The 17,273-nt window shown below is 50.9% G+C and overlaps 1 protein-coding gene across 1 annotated transcript in view; it reads right to left on the bottom strand.

The window, feature by feature from the left end:
- LOC125946826 (nucleolar protein dao-5-like) overlaps positions 1-13,911 on the bottom strand; it is a 57,182-nt gene extending 43,271 nt beyond the window's left edge. The window contains exon 1 of the mRNA XM_049670911.1: positions 11,248-13,911. Within this exon, the coding sequence (XP_049526868.1) occupies positions 11,248-13,911 (2,664 nt within the window). The remainder of the gene's footprint in view (positions 1-11,247) is intronic.
- Positions 13,912-17,273: the final 3,362 nt, after the last annotated feature.

Genomic DNA, 17,273 nt, shown 5'->3' with positions numbered 1-17,273 from the left:
GGAAGCCTCGAGGTTTCCGCGCGAGCTGATGAAGAACGTGGACGGGATAGCGGTCACCGGGTAGACGAGTGTGAACTGGCGGCAGGCGCTGCTGTTGGCTCGGAGCCGTATGGGAACGCAGCCCATGACGTCGATCAGCTTGTTCACCTCGGAGTCATCGAAGGTGGAGCGCATGTTCCGCGAGGCCATGTCGTCGCCCTCGACGAACACCAGGAGCAGGACGCGTCGGCTGTGGGCCTCGGCGATGGCCTGAAGCATGTTGCCGTTGAACCACTTCATGATGATTTCGGTTGGAAAGGAGCGGGCCCTGCCTAGCTGCGCGAATTTCGGCGGGACCTAATTTTGTCGAATCGTGGAGACGCGTCCGCTGTCCACGGCCGGCTCTTCAACAGTCAAGGGAATTTTGCTCGGCCCAGCCCGGGTCAAGGCATGATGGCCGGTTGATGATGATGATGATGTAGTTCCGCTTTTACGGCTCGCACCCACTACGGGGATTATACCGAAAATCGGGTGGTAAGAAGAAATAACACTTTATTGCATGACGACTCGTATGCGAGTAGTCCCCGCTTGTGAAGGCGGCGCTGAACGGTGGCGGATTGGCAACGGGCGCAATCGCCTCCTGGGTGTGGCGGACGCGGCGCACCGGGAGGAGCCACAGAGTCTGGCGCAAGTCTGTGTGGCGCGGCCCAGTTCGTCCAGGTGTTAGGTATGGACGGGGATATGTCCTGTGTGATAATGTGGGGTGCTGTGTCCTAGCGCTGTGTCCTGTTTTTTATTCACTCTGTCCCCGTCTGTGCGCGCTGTTACCACCTCAAGGTGGGGATAGGGCGCGTGGACATTCCCAGTACATGAGTACCGCATCAGGATGCAGCCCACAGACCTGGCAGATGGGATCTCCTAGTCTACGCTCAATGCGATGAATGATTGCATCATTAGGGAGAGCGAGGGTCTGTGATTGTCGGATGACATAGTGCACAATAGGAGAAACGCCAGTTTGGTGTCGTGTACTTTGGTTTCCCTCTATTGTGTGGCTCGTAACCACCATGGGGGATTGGCCAAGAATTGGATGAATTAGGGAAGTATTTAGCCGAAATTAAAAAGAAACGCTACTAGATTAAATGAGGAGTAAAACAAGATAAATATTTAAGCAATTGGCAAGGAAATCGCCCTTGTTCACTTATAAACTTCCCAACAGCTGTACCGACATCCTTATGAGAATGTGCTAGGAAGCAAGCTCCGACAGACAGAATATCGGGAATGGCAAGGTTCAATTCAAGGCAATGAAAGTGTCCTTCTAAAATATTTTTTAATGATACAATACGGCGGCATAAGAAGTGGTGTATCGTCTTATCACCACAATATGAGCAGAAGCGGGTGGGTGCCAGACGAGATCTATGTAGATGGAAATGTAGATGTAGATCCTTGGGAAATACTGGCACCTATGCAGATAATGTAGATGTAGATCGAGATGTAGATCCTTGGGATATACTGGCACGTACCCACTCCGGGGGATCTTAAAGCCGTTGGCACATACCCACTCACGGGGATTGGCCAAGGGTCGCGCACATTCTACATATGTGCTAAGTGAATAAATAATAGTTTAGGGTATACATACGGCCGTTTTATTTCGTTTTCTTTCACCGATGGCGCATACCCACAGCAACAGTCGTTCTTCTTCTTTCGGGGGTTTTACATGACAAAACCAGTTCTAATTATGAGGCATGCCGTAGTGGAGGGCTACGGATTAATTTTGACCACCTGGAGTTCTTCAACGTGCACTACCACGCAAGCACACAGGCGTTATTGCGTTTCACCTCCATCAAAATGCGGCCACCATTTTTTTTTCGAACACCAAGAACAGCGTGCACGTGATGCAGGCTACTGGAACAATGCTGTATTTCGATTAGCAGCGCATTGCGTCCACCAACTTTGCCGGCTGGGCGCCCCTTCGCCGAAAATCGATCGTCACTAAAAAAATATTCATTCACGCCTTGATGCCAAGGAGGTGCAACTAATGTTCCAAAATCTATTTAGCTGCGATGTGGATTTACTGCCAGCTTCCTTTCAATTAGAAGTAATTGGACTGCAGTAAAACAACGTCTTCAAGAACAAGTGCAAGGAAGAATATCTAAGCAATTTTTGGAAATTACTGGGTTCCGAACAGTTTCCCAACTTAAAGCAATTTGCCCGTGCCGGGTATATGTCAGTTTTTGACCCTACCTACTTTGTAAGCTAACCTACAGAATAAAAAATTTGGCAGAACCCATCTCACGATGACTGTAGATGGTAAAGCGTTTAGCATTGAATCAATATAGGCACACAACGTATTGCCACCGTCGGAAAGAGTTAATAACTTATGTACGAGTCGTGTACTGCAGCGGGACTCCTCTTTCGTGCTTCCACAAGAACACTCGGCGCCCTCTAGCGGCACCGTCGCGAAGCCTGTGCATGGCCTCCGAAATGCACGGCACGCCGGTGCGTGCGAACGCTGAGAAGTGTTCGCTCGCTTGCCGCCCACTCAGTAGCACGTACTCAGTGACCCAAGTTGGCTACAGGTTCATTGAAGAGCGACAGATGTCCAGTGCATTTGTGGTGCAGCCTGCTAAAGCGTCGGGTTGCTGTCCTTACGGAACCCGTGTGACGTGGGTTCGATTCCACCCAGCATCGGAGAAATTTAAGGCGGGAAACAGGTTCGTTGAAAAGCATGTGCTAATGTGTGCATAGGTACGCACGCATTAGCACGTACTCAGTGATTCAAGGTGATCCGACGGGTGGCCTCGAACGCTGTTCCCTCAGCACAGCAGCCTGGTGTTGTAACCATTCGACCACAAACAACACAGTGACCCAGGTTGGCGGGAGAACACATAGATAGCCCCCGGAAAGTCCGTGAAGTACCCTAAGGATCATTAACGCAATAATAATATTGAGAAAAAATATACACCCTTGGTATATATCGGTACTTTAGAAAAACGTTTGACTGCATAAAACATGGCCTCCTTTTGCGGAAACTTCCTATATGGTATTTGTGGCACGCCGTGCACGTTGATTAAAATTATCCAACTTGTAGATTACGATGTACAGCAACAAAAATAGCACGACCAAGAACACAAATAATTAAGTATGATGGCCCGCGGAGATTTATTTTCAGGCCAGTTATATTTCTACTTTACATCAATAATAATCATCATCAGCCTATATTTTATGCCCACTGAAGGACGAAGACCTCTCCCTGCGATCTCCAATTACCCCTGTCTTGCGCTAGCGTATTCCAACTTGCGCCTGCAAATTTCCCAACTTCATCATCCCATCTGGTTTTCTGCCGACCTCGACTGCGCTTCCCTTCTCTTGGTATCCATTCTGTAACCCTAATGGTCCACCGGTTATCCGTCCTACGCATTACATGGCCTGCCCAGCTCCATTTCTTCCGCTTAATGTCAACTAGAATATCGGCTATCCCCGTTTGTTCTCTGATCCACACATTTCATGCTGTACCAATATGTTTTTTACGCAGATGACGACATACTTTTGCCTATATTGACATTCCTGAACTGCATAAGGACGCTAATATATGGTTGGAGAAAGTACAAATGGTTAATAGCAAACAAACTTCAATTCAGCACCAGTAAATGAAAGCGCCTGTTGCTTAAACCTAAATGAGTATCTGCACTTTAAGTTAACTCTGTGCTTTCAGAACGCTGCTGTTAAAAATTCTACAACCAGATTTTTAAACATTTTATTCAAGGAACATCATTCATGGTGACATCACATGGATTACATTAGAAGAGATATATCCAGATATGTCGGCCTTTCAAATAGTTTGAGATATTATCTTCCATCAACTGCTAAATTTATTGTGCAGCCATGCATCAAAGCCTAACATACACCTTGTTAGTATGGTCAATAACGAAGGAAACAAACGTTCTATTATTACTTTCCTTACAGGAACATGCAGTAGGCGCCATTAGTAACATTCAGCTGCATGACAACGCAATCCCGTATTTCAAAAGCTAGAAGATATTACCACTAAAGCAGCTATATAAGCACAGAATACCCTTTAAAGTTCTACACCAGTACTCTACAAGCAAGACTAAGTTTCAAAACAACACAATAAAGACATTGCATACGAACTAATAAGCCCCTTATATATAATTAAAGTCTAGATTACGCGCTAATTTCAGTGCTCAATTACTGTCCTCTGAAGTACCGCACCCGGCCCTTAAACCAGTGTACCATATACGTAATCCTTGATTTATCAGTAACTGTTTCACCAATGATACGTAAACAATAATCTAAAGAAGTTGTTCTTGTGGAATAGTCACGTAGTTTAAAAATAAAGTCAGTGTTTTTTTTATATATATATCTGTTTCTATTCTAAGAATGTTACTGGGTATTTTGTATTGAAACTAAAGTGTATTTTGTATTGAAACTAAAGTGTATTTTGTATTATTCTCGTACCGCGTTCCCTATTTTCAGTGCGTACTACTATTGCCAGTCTATAACATTCTTCCACTAGCCTTGTGTCACTGACTAACTGCATAATTCACAAATGTACAAATGCCATTATGTTTGTAAGATTTCCCTACTATGTTCAACATGTACGTTATTTTGTACATTTTGCTGCCTACTTGTGTTGAGAAGCTGCTGTTGCTATGGTCCACTTAGGCAATTTTAAAGCATTGTCAGGTCTCCTAAGACAGTTTTATAACATTGTTCTCACTAATTATGACATTAATTATTGAAAAAAAAAGCCTCTGGAATAGAGCAAGATTTCGATTTGCCGCGCCTCGCGTCCGCCGACTTGGCCGGCTGGCCACTCCAGCACCGAAAAGTGGCCCCCCTTCGATCATCACTAAATATCTTCAATCACGACAGCGTTGCGATTCTTGAACAGTTCAGAAGATGTCAAAGCTATCGGTGTCGCTGGAGGCCCTGCGACGACACAGCCTGCCGCTGCTGACGCTGCGCAAAGGTGTCGCGACGGTCGCGACGGCAGACGGCGATAGTGCAGACAGAGTCGAGCTGCCCAGACTGCCCGAGAGGAAGGCTTCGCGCGCTGCGACCCCCGCCGGGTCAGTCGGGCAGTTCAGCAGCTTCCAGATGAGCGACAGCGGCGTGGCCACAAACATGCCAAACACCAGCCGGAAGATGGCGACCCACACCGGCTCGCCGATCATGCCGCTAGAGATTAGAGCAGGTGCCCCGCTCTCACCCTGTGCCGCAGACCTGAGATACACGGAGAGCGAATTCAAGGGTCAGTTTAAACCTTGTAACATGCTACAGAAGAAAATTACGCAGAAACTCCACTGGAGTTGTCTAAGTATGCGTAAGGATGGTGCCACTTGCTTATTTCCATGTATAAGACGTAACGTATATATGCTGTTTACCGCGATTGACGAAGCAGTGGACGGTTCCTTAAGCCCGTCTCACGTGGTGCGATTTTGTCTGCGAATTCGCACGTGCGAATTCGCAGCTGCGGAAAATGGGCCGCCGAACCCTTCGTGCGTGCGTTTTTTCGATGTTCGGCGTGCTGAACTTCTCTACGAAAAACGCAGATGCGGTGGTGGCCACTGTAGCGGTGGAAACAGACGACCAATAGGAGGCGGCTCGCTCATACGTCATCGCCAGTCAGAATGCTTAACGAGTATGCGAAAAACGCAGCTGCTGTAGATCCATGTGAAACGGGATTGCGAGTTTCGCATCTGCGGAAATCGCAGCTTCACGCACTGCAAAATCGCACCATGTGAAACGGGCTTTAATCGTATGCTTTGTTGGCCTCGGGTAATCTGTTTTGTTTCTTGATCCGACTAGCATAAACCCTTACAAACATTTATCGGTCGTTATCAACCTGATCGGGCTCGATCCGACCATCATCGACCCTTATCAACCTTTATAGGTCGTTATCAACCTTATCAGATTAGATCCGACTTATCAGTCGTTATCAACCTTATCAGAATCGCTCTGACATTCATCAACCCTTATCTGTCCTTATAAAACTTATCTGACATTATCCGACTCTTTTCGACACTTAACGGTCCTTATCAACTCCTTATCAATTGCTCCGAGCATATTATAAGCCCTTAACGCTCTTAAACACCTTATCCATCCGTGTCAAATTATTATCAACCGCCATCAGACCCATGCAGCCCCCCTCACTCCTTATCATCCTTATGAACTCATTGACTGCTATCTGTCTGTGTTGCGCGACAACAAAGACAACGCGGTTACAACCAATTCATATGTTTCAGATACAGGGCGTTTCACATAACTTGAGCCAACCTTTAAAAATATGCAAATGCCACGTAGCTGGCCAGAACCAAGGTAATGTTGTGTTCGGAGAAGGCGCTCACAATAGGGCCAGATCAGAAAACGGTGCCGTTCGTTACAGCCTGCCTCGTCAATAAATTAGTTGAGTGGTAACAGCCTTGGGTTTCATTAGCGGTGGAAAGCCCGCATGCCCATGTGTCGAGTAAGTGCGCGTCGTCTGCTACATCTCCAACACAGTAGCATCCACTGCAGTATTGCGCCGTTGCCAAACCGCAAGTATTACAAAGCATAGCCACCGAGATTGGGATACACGCGCGTAGCCAATCTCAGAGGCCATGCCACACAAACCTGGGCAACACAAGGAGCGTCGCCGTCGGCGCCAGGTGCAGCTGCTCAAGCGTCTTGCGGTACTCCTCGCGCGCGAACTCCCGCAACGGGTTGGTGCGCGCCATGGTGAACGGGAAGCAGGAGGGAAGTGTACTGGCCAGCAGCTCCTCGGTGTACCAGCGCACTTCGTCCAGGTACGCGGACGCCGGAAATGACCTGATCACCGAGCTACCATTCGGCAGATTGAGAATGATGCTCGCCTTGTCAGCGCCGCCGATGCCGCCGCAGCCGCGAACTACCATTGGCGTGAAGCTCGCCGACTTGCGAGCGTTGCCGCCTCCGGAGACCTGCGACATGTCGGCGCGCGGCGATCGACCACCGCCGTTGCCTCCCAGGCGGCTCGATGACGTCCGGCTTCGGGCCCGGTTGCGGACGTTTGTACCCGACAGCGAGACACGATGCGTGGCTTTGGTACTCGCAATGGCCTCGACGGTGCTCGCCTTTTCCTCGTCGACGCCGTCTTGCTTCTGGTCACTGATGGTGACGTGGACGTGCTGCTTGCTTGGCGACACCACAGGAGGCGCTGCAGGCGCTGTCGCTGCCGATGCTCCGCCTCCCTGAGGTGCTCTCGCGTCTACCTTGGGGCAGAAATATCAATTGTCAGATACGTTTTGCGTAGCCGAGTTGCACTGAATTGATTTTGGGGTTTTACATGCCGAAACCTCGATTTAATTTTGAGGCACGCCGTAGTGGGGCACAATGGATTAATTCTGACCACCAGGGAATCTTTAACGTGCCCCCAATGCACGACACACGGGCGTTTTAGGGCGATAGCTCTACTACTCCAGGTAGTAAGATAGCACCAGATAGCTCTACTACTACCAAGAAAACGTCTGGTTCCGTAAATCTGACCTTCAAGCTCAGCCAAGGTCAAACTGGGACTTAGCCTGCCACTACCGGCGACTGCAGCGTACGCCGCGTGGGCGCCGATATCTTGAAGGCGATCTGCTATGTGGACAAAGTGTGTCGACTACCGGTAGCTTCATATGCGCTGTGCTTTCGACGCTTAGTTAGCGTTGAAGCGAGACGCAGCATGAAAATCAATTCGCTCACTGCTGCTGCTGCCGCCCCGAGCAGCGTCTGTGTGTTGTCTTGTGGTGCAATTGTAGGTGCGGTAGTTGCTGACGACGCCGAGCAGCGTCTGTGTCCTTTCCCAAAGCAAGCAAAACCGTGCTATCGCTCGACAAACTTGGTTTAACCGTGTTCAACCACGGCAAATCTTTTTTTCCCATTTCGCCACCATCGAAATGCGGCCGCGCGGCCAGGATTTGATCCCGCGCATCATGCTTAGCAGTGCAGCACCATAGCCGCTGAGCCACCGCGGCGTGTGCCGAGTTGTACTAGCTTCACAAGAGAGAGAGATATATAACTTTTATAAAAATTTCGCAGTTTCTCTCGAAAGGCGGCGAATCGATTGCGAAAGCAAATTAGTAGACAACTATACAAAGTAAGGGTTTAGTTTTATCGGCCGCATAAAGTTGTAAACATTCGCTTATTAACTAAATTAACAAGCACGGCGTCACGCGCGCACAGGTAAACATGAGCAATCCCTGAACCCAAGGACTTCAAGGAGGTCAGAGGAGCCCAGACTTGAAGCTGGGTAGATTTCTTCACATTCCAATAAAACATGTTCCACCGTTTGTCTAGCTTTACCACAACAAGCACATGCGGCTTCGTCCTTGGTGTACTTCGCTTTATAACTGCGCGTTCTAAGGCATCCTGCTCTCGCTTCGAAAAGTAAGGAGCTTCCCTTCGAGTTTTCATAAATTGTTTGTTTCCTGATTTCCTTTTTTTTTTTTCTTTGAGGTAGTTAGTCATAGCAGGTTTCTTTTCCATTGCCGCCACCCATAACCTTGTCTCGGCCTCTCTCACTTTGCGTTTGACGTTCTTTGTTGCCGCGTTGCTGGTCATACCGGTCGCATATTTGCTGGTATGCTTCCTAGTTATTTTCCTCCACTGTGAGTCGATGTTTTTCCTGTACAGATACCTGAACACTCTTGCACCCCATCTACTTTCTTCCATTTTCCTCAGTCGTTCTTCAAAATCAATTTTACTCTGAGCCTCCCTTGCTTCAAAATTTGTCCAGCCCATATCACCCTGCACAGCTTCATTAGTAGTCCGTGGGCGCCCAACGCGAGGCGTCCTACTGACCTTTGGTTGCCATCGAGTCCAGATTGTACCCCTGACTTCAAGCAAACAACCGCATTTCCAAATTTAAGCCCTGGAACCATGACACCTTTCCACATACCCCGGAGCACGTACCTCGTACCTATTGTATCCCCATAGCGCTGTGTTTCATTATGGCCGCATTTCTCTTCCCTTTTGCTGTTATTGTTTTCTCCTGTGTCTCCAGATCACAAATAGCAAATCATACAAGCGCCCCCTGGCGGTGAAAAAAAACACACATTTGGAAGTGAAAAACAAACAAAAAATTATAAAACAGGCTCACCGAAACCATGCGAGCAAACAAAAGTTGACGGATACGAAATAGTCAATAGCCAGCTCCGCGACACGTACTGCACAGATACGCGATTTTTTTTCCCAGTCAGTTGACTGACACATCCGTATCCATCATCTTTATCTGGAACACCTTTAATATTTTACTTGTTAGTATGGTGTTTTTCACTACAGTCGGGTACAACTTAAGAAGGCAGAAGAGGCCCCGCCCAGATAACCGAAGTGCGACAGCCGATTGCCTCTGCGATTAAAGAAATAGTCCCGCTGACGCGAATCGGCCCAGCTCGAAGCGCGGGCTGCCATGTTCTCCTTAGGCGGGGTCACCGGTCGTCCGGCTCATGACGTCATCTAAAGTACGCGCCCATTGGTGGAGGCTCGTGTACATCTATCTGCCTTTGAGGGGCGAATGCCGCTGCCCTCTAAAGTTGAACATAACAATAGATACGATGCGGGTGTCAGTGGACGAAGTTCTGCAGCCACGTCAAAGCCGCCAGAGAGTGACAGCCCTGAGACATCGTTTGTCGAAATACCGAGTGATTAAGTTGATGAAACATCCTTATCAATATCTATTGTGGAAGGATGCGTAATTGTATGTACAGATCCAGATGAAATCAAACATCAAGCGTTAACAAGCAATTTATTTTGGACAAGATTCGCGATTTCAACTTTTCTTGGTAGAGCTGACGTCAGAAATATCGCTTCCTTTAAGCGACAACATATCTCTTATTGATCACATAGCAGCTGCGATGACAAAAAATGTCACAGTTTCGCCCTAAGGGCGAAGCAATGAATGCGATAGCAACACAGCAATGTCATACGAAGTAAGGTGAGCGGCTTTGGTAGCAACAACACGCAGAACTGTTGTCGACGCCATCGGCGTTTTGCCCGCGTTAGCTCAAAATGCGTGCGGCGTTGGTGACTGTTGCTGGAGCCTCTGATATAAATAGGCACTTGGTGCCGCAGCTAAACGTCGCCTCCCTTCCCTCCCCCTCCCCCACGGCCTCTCGCGCGTCCGAAGAAGGCGCGTTTGCTCTACATATATGGTGATTGTAAAGGAGAAAAGAGACGCCTACTTCTGCAGCCCTTAAGCGAGCACGGCGCAGAACGCGCGTTTGTTCTCCGCCGTGCGTTCACTCCCCGTGAAAGACGCGCCCCTCGCGCCCTTTCACTCGCACATACAGCGTTCGGCGCGCGGCGACGATTTCATCTCCAAATGACGTCATACGGAACCTCACGGCGACGGCGACGCCGACGGCAGAAATCTGCTTTTGAGTGTCCATATAATTGCTATCGCAATAAAACACTTACGATGTAATCGTGACCGCTGCAAATATAACTTCATTTATAATCACGGATTTGAAGGCCGCAGAGATAAACGAGTAGTAATGCTGCAGAAGTTGCGAATGTGGTTTCAATATGGCGCCCGTAAGGTCACGTGTAAGGCAACATGTATCAGTTGCACCAGTACCAAATCGCCAGACCAAGGGTGCTATTCTATACACTTCCAAATGCCGTCACGTTGTCGAATTCCGCAATCTTGGAATTTTCAGCCAATCGTAGAAGGCGCAGCTACCTTATGAGCCAGTCAGGGCTGTCGAGACGGTGAATTCGACAAAGTGGTGCAATTTGAGGGCCCACAGACAGTGTTCCTTAATATGGCTCCCAACTCTCGCACGGGAGCCATATACAGGGGCACTAGCCAGAGAAGCACCCAGAGCCAATTACTTAAACCACGCGGCCATACAGACGCTTTTTCACCGTAGCGCACGTTTCCACGTCACCCGAAAATTAATCCAACACACGGCCTTTTTAATACTCTTCTTTCGTGTTACAAGTAAAATGGGTAATTTAAGGTGTAGAAAGACTGAAGTACGGATCAGGCATCAAATGTGGGTGGATGATGTCCTATATATTGATAGGAAGAAATAGATCGGCGGGTCACGTTAATGCGACCAAAGGAGGTCTCGTTGGAGAGGTAGGTAAACTAACCTTGATAATGTTGGTGCGCGAGTGAGCGCCGATGCTCAGAGACAGGGTGGGACCTTCCATGTCATTCAGTGTGCGACACAAGTTGTTTAGCGATTCCTCAAGAACCCCCGCCCGGTAGAGAAGGGTGCGCCTGGACGCCGCGCGAGCCACCTCGTCCATCCAATCGGCCTCGGCTCTGAACGCGGCGGCCGAGGGAGTCCTGCGAGCCGCCAGCTCGTCGTCCACGGTCTCGTCGTCACCGTCGCTTTCCACGAGGCGCTCGTAGGCCGGGTTCTTGGCAGCCATCGACCTTCTTTGTCTCGGTCGCGAATGCGACGCCCTCTTCGTCGTCGCGGCAGCGCTGTCATCGCTGGTGGGGTGCGTGGCACCGAAGACGAGCGCGTCATCCAGCTGGGAGTTGCTGGCCGTAAGGAACTCCTTGCTTTTTGTGGGGCTCGAGGGCCTCCGCGCGCCCTTCCTCGACTGAAGAGGGTTCCGATTCTGAGCCACTGTGGCTTGCGTTGTCTGCTGCTGCTGAGGTGGCAGCGGCTGTGGAAGCGGAAGCGACGTAGGTGCTACTTCGCACGCGGGCTTCTTCGCGGATGATTTGTGGAACGTCTCTTTCGCGGTTTTCTGAACTTCCGGTTGAGTCGGAGCGTCTGCAGGGAGAGGAAGAGGCGATTGCGGTGGCGGTGGGGTGGGTTGCGGTGAAGTGAGGCAAGAGTCGATGGCGCCGGTCTCTTCCTCGGTGATGGTGTCGATGCCCCGTCGCGTGCGAACGACGGAGACGTCCTGTTCGAGAAGAATAGGCGGCGGCGGCGGCATTCCAACGTGCGTTCGCGTCGACCCGTTCTCAGGAGATCTCGCCGGATTGTCGTTGGCTTGCGGCCTGGACGGTGAAGCACTCTTTGACCTCTTCACTTCTTCTGTTCTGTTATGCTCTCTTCTCAGCCTCTTCTCAGCCAGGCTGATCTTCGAGTCCTGAGCATTGGCAGCGACGGATTCAAAGAGCTTGATCTTCTGGGCTAGTTGGCTGAAGCCGGTGTCCTGCTCTCTAGTCGAAGAACCGAGCACTGCAGCTCCCTTTGCGGTCGCCTTCTTCAACGTCGTCGCGACTTTCTTCGAATCTGCCGCATGGTCCTTTGCTGGGTATTCGCGATGCTTCTTGCGTTTCTCGGAGCTTTGCTTGGCTTGCTGGTCTAAACTACTTGGCTGTTGCGCGTCTGAATTACGCGGCTGTTTCTGGGAACGTGCGCTCGAAGAAGCCCTTCGCTTTTTCGTCGAAAGGTCCTCGTCTCCCAGCTGTTCGAGCGCGGCTTCTTGTAACGCCGCGATCGCTTCTGAAGCGTCGCCCACGTTTCCCTGCAGGCTCTCCAACTGACACGATCTCTTGAAAGTGTCCGCATGTTGCCTCTGCCTCTGCCCGTTCGCGTAAACCTCAACATTCTTAGTTGGAGGCGACGCCTCTGATTTGGTCGCCTGCTGTTGCTTCTTGGACTTTGGCTTCTGAGAGGACTCTGCAAGCCTCCGCACGGCCGCAGATGCTTTAACTGCCTCGGCGGCCGACGTTTCCAAAGACTTGGAGTCGGAGTGCTCGTACTGCGAACTGCTCAAGACCTTATCGGCAAACTCCTGCGCGAGCACAGCGAACTTGATGAGCAATGCGGAGCCCTCCGCGGCGTCGCACAACACCAAATCGATGTCGTCGAACCCGACGGGCGGCACATCGCTAACTGCGACGTTGGCATGGTGCTCGACCTCACTTGCGCGAACGGCTTCTGCCGCTGGCGGCGATGGCGGAGGAAGCGGCGGCTGTGGTGGCGTGCTTGCATTAATCTCGTCCTTGCCATTGTGAGAATTATTGTGCGATTCCAGGGGTGCCTGCCCGTTCGAACCGTCTTTAGCGTCCTCGGCAACACCGGTCAGCTCCCCTGTGTCATCGTTCGAGGCAGGCTTCTCTTTCATCTCAACGTCGACGGACGCGCCACCCGTCGCTACCCCCGCGACTACGGCAAGCGGATTCCCACTGCATTCTTCGGGGGGCATTTCCAGGTCTTTCTGTTCCCTGCCGTCTCCCATCAGCGACGCCAGGCCTGCAGCCAGGTCGCCGTGGACCTGGGCCGTTGCGATTGTGGCGGTCGGAGCTAACGTGGCCTTTTCCATCGCTGCGAGTTTCTGGAGCAGGCTGTTGTACGACCGCTTGTCATCCATGTTGATCTGCGTGGACTGTTCGGCGAGTACCACGATGCTGGTCTGCACGTTGGCCTCTTGTCTATTGTGCTTCTTCTTGGAGCGTCGCTCTCCGCCCTTGCTGCGTTTTTTGGCGACACCTTCGGCTGGCGGTTGCAGGGAGAGCGCACCGGCGCCTTCAGCCGCCGGTACTGCGACTGGGAGGCGCGCCGACGACGACTGGCGCTTCGAGCGCACCATGCGGTCGACGGACACACTCGCTTCGCTCGCGTCGCGCATATCCGAGGCGACCTTCCTAATGGTGCACGAGGCCATGAGTGTCGCGAGTCGGTCGCTGAGCGACACCGGGTCGGTGAAGCCCACGACGGAAGCCTCGAGGTTTCCGCGCGAGCTGATGAAAAACGTGGACGGGATGGCGGTCACCGGGTAGACGAGGGTGAACTGGTGGCAGGCGCTGCTGTTGGCCCGGAGCCGTATGGGAACGCAGCTCATGACATCGATTAGTTTGCTCACCTCGGCATCCTCGAAGGTGGAGCGCATGTTCCGCGAGGCCATGTCGTCGCCCTCGACGAACACCAGGAGCAGGACGCGTCGGCTGTGGGCCTCGGCGATGGCCTGAAGCATGTTGCCGTTGAACCACTTCATGATGATTTCGTTGTGAAGGAGCACGGTCGCCTGTGGCGCGAATCCTCGTGGGTTGTTTCACGCCATCACTGTGCTTTAATTTTGTCGAATTGGGGAGACGCCTCAGCTGTCCACCCCCGGCTCTTTGGCCGTCACGGGAATTTTGTTCGGCCCAGCCCGGGACCAGGCATGATGGCCGATCCGAGTTTCCTCTTTCTCTTCTTCGTCATCCATTGCTGAGAGAGAGAGAGAGAGAGAAGTTTAATGATACGAAATGCAGAGAGGACGGCCTGAGGCAAATTCCTCTAGCCAGCTACTCGGCGTTGGGGGAAGGGGAAGAGGGAAAGAAAGAGGCGCACGATGGGTGACGATGACGAGAGAAGGAGGATGTAAAACATATGGCAAGCAATTTGGCATGCTCAAAGCCTACAGTCCAGGCCCGTATCCATTGCTGAGAGCACCGTTTGTTGTTGCTGTCTCAAAACATGGCTCGTACCCACAGGGGGGATTGGCCACGCTGGGTTGTTTGAAAAGTACACCAAAAAATACCAAAAGGTGTAAAGGCAAACATTCAAAATGAAGCATTAGGTACCTAAATGCTAACACAAATTTTGAGAGGGCCTATACATAAACTTAGGAATAAAAATAAAATACAGCGTCCCGCTGTCGGTACCCTAGCGGCCTACAAAAATTACTATAGAAAGAACTCTGCCGCTCGTATATATGCAAGCTGCTGCGGTTCGGGCAGCATGAAAATCACCAATAGATGAATTCGCCTAAACTGTGTCCTTCAGCTTCAAACGAATTTGTGACTTCGCAAATGGATCATTCTCAACAAAATTATGAGGGCTTGGAAATATATAAAAAGGTATGGTTGATCCCTCTTTCAGGGGAATCGCTAGAACACGAAAGTGAAACGTGTCTTCACAGACGCTGTTGCATGTTTGCTTCGTGAACTCATGGTCCACTGCAGCGATTTGCGTGCCGGCGACCATCTTGCACGTTTGCTTGGCACTCGGCGTCCTCTTGGCGAGCGGCGTCCAGCTGCCGAGTCGCTTCGGCGACGGTACGAACATTTTGGTCCGACTCCGTAGTGTCTTGGGCAGCCAGTTGCGTTGCGACGCACTCAGCCTTAGGAATGCAAGTGGCAGATTTCGCAGCGTGCACCGTGAACGCGCGAAGGCGTTCTGCTGCACGCTGGCGTGTCTCTCGCCGGACAAAAGCGATATTCGCCCGTCGACGCTGTTGCCTTTCTGTGCCACATAGCGCAGCAGTTTTTTATTGCGATAGCAATTATGGACACTCAAAAGCAGATTTCTGCCGTCGGCGTCGCCGTCGCCGTGAGGTTCCGTATGACGTCAGTGGAGATGAAATCGTCGCCGCGCGCCGAACGCTGTATGTGCGAGTGAAAGGGCGCGAAGGGCGCGCGCTTTCACGGGGAGTGAACGCACGGCGGAGAACAAACGCGCGTTCTGCGCCGTGCTCGCTTAAGGGCTGCAGAAGTAGGCGTCTCTTTCCTCCTTTACAATCACCATATATGTAGAGCAAACGCGCCTTCTTCCGACGCGCGAGAGGCCGTGGGGGAGGGGGGGGGAGGGAAGGGAGGCGACGTTTAGCTGCGGCACTAAGTGCCTATTTATATCAGAGGCTCCGGCAACAGTCACCAACGCCGCACGCATTTTGAGCGAACGCGGGCAAAACGCCGACGGCGTCGACAACAGTTCTGCGTGTTGCCTGTGCTGCTGCATGTCCAAGTTCATACAGTTGATAAAGCTAATATAATTACTCCGTATACCTCTCTACAATTTTGCTATCGCAATTGATGCTTCGCCTTTCAGGTGAAACTGCGAGATTTTTTAGTTGCTGCCATCGCAAGCGAAGCAGTAGGCGGCCAGTAAGCACTGCTGATGCATGTTGAAGCTGTACTCCGTGAGCGACGAGGTGCCACAGGCTAATCCGACGCGAAAAACAAGCCATGTGCGGAAAGTGCCAACACCAGGCTTTACCGCGTTGGAGCCTCCGCTGCGCTGTGACAACCGTAGCGTTCCCTGTCGGCGCTCGTTAGTGTCACGATGCAGTACTTCGCTTCACCGCTCCTAGATGGCGGCGCCATCCCTGTCAACAAAACATATTTTACTCGTTGGCGCCGAACGTCACATCCGTTACATCCTGTAACGGAAGTTCATCGCAGACCCCGGCATAAAACACTTTCGTGTTAATATAAAAGTGTAATAAATAACGTCACCTGCACGTTTGAAGCCACAAGCACGAAGATTAAACAAATCTATGTACTAGTCATCATTCTCATTGTAGGCGAACGATCACAGGGCCAGAGTTTCGTCTAGTAATTATTGTAGGATACTTTGTATCTGAGAGTATATGGGGCACCTCGCGCTCAAGCTATCAGCAGTGACATCACTCCAAGAACACCGAGCCTAGCGAGTCGCACAGTTGCTAGTTGCAGGATTTGCGAGTTGCATGACCGTGTTGAACAATCGCGGATACCCCAGATCGCGCATCAGGAAGCAAGAGTGCCCGATATCTGAAAATCTCGAAGTGCGCGTTGTCGCCCTCGATATCAGAAGCGCGAATATTTCAAAGTTTGAGATTGGAAAAGCTCGACGCGTAACACTCAGACAAGCGATGAAGCACGTATGACTCTTTTGTCATTTGGAGAGTAGTCTTTTTTTTTTTTTTTGCGGCCCTATAGTGGCTTGGGTCGGCAACCGCTAGGGCGATAAATGAAATAGTTGTTGCGCCCCTGTGGGTATGCGCCACAACCACTCAGGTCAACAACAACAACTCGGCTGGCAGACCAAGCCAAGTGCGACTACAAGCGACTATAGATATGTTATATACAGTAACTCTACATGCGACGTCATTTGCGCTCCTCTGACGGAATCGTATGGATTTACACAAACGAGACTCAACCTGCTCTGATGCGTGGGCGACTACTATCTACACCTGACCAACACAATGGTCCAGGAATCGGCCACAGTTCGTCCAGGGTTGCGTCCTGAAGGAAGCAAAACATTCGTCGAAACATTTCTCGCCACACTCCTTCAGGTTCCTGAGGGGAAAAGCAGCCAGGCTCTCCAGATTGCATCACACTATAAATGACAACTCTTTACGCGAACGCCTGGCGTCGTGTAGAATCTTTGAAGCAGGTGGTTGGTAAATTGTTATCTTGTTTATTTTAGGAAAACGAAGACTTCTAAGTGCCCTTAGGTTAGTCACCTAGTGCAGGTGGAGCCGTGCCCGTCTATATTAGGTTCTACTCCGGGAAGCTCCGGCAGCCGCGTTCGCTTGCCTGGGCCGCTGTATCTTGAAAGCCAACTGCGTCGAGTCACAGTCCGCCGCGCGCTGTGTTTTCGCGGCTTAGT

The sequence above is a fragment of the Dermacentor silvarum genome, chromosome 7, assembly GCF_013339745.2.
Source record: "Dermacentor silvarum isolate Dsil-2018 chromosome 7, BIME_Dsil_1.4, whole genome shotgun sequence".
In the NCBI taxonomy this organism is placed as follows: domain Eukaryota; kingdom Metazoa; phylum Arthropoda; class Arachnida; order Ixodida; family Ixodidae; genus Dermacentor; species Dermacentor silvarum.
This window is presented reverse-complemented; position numbering and strand designations above follow the sequence as displayed.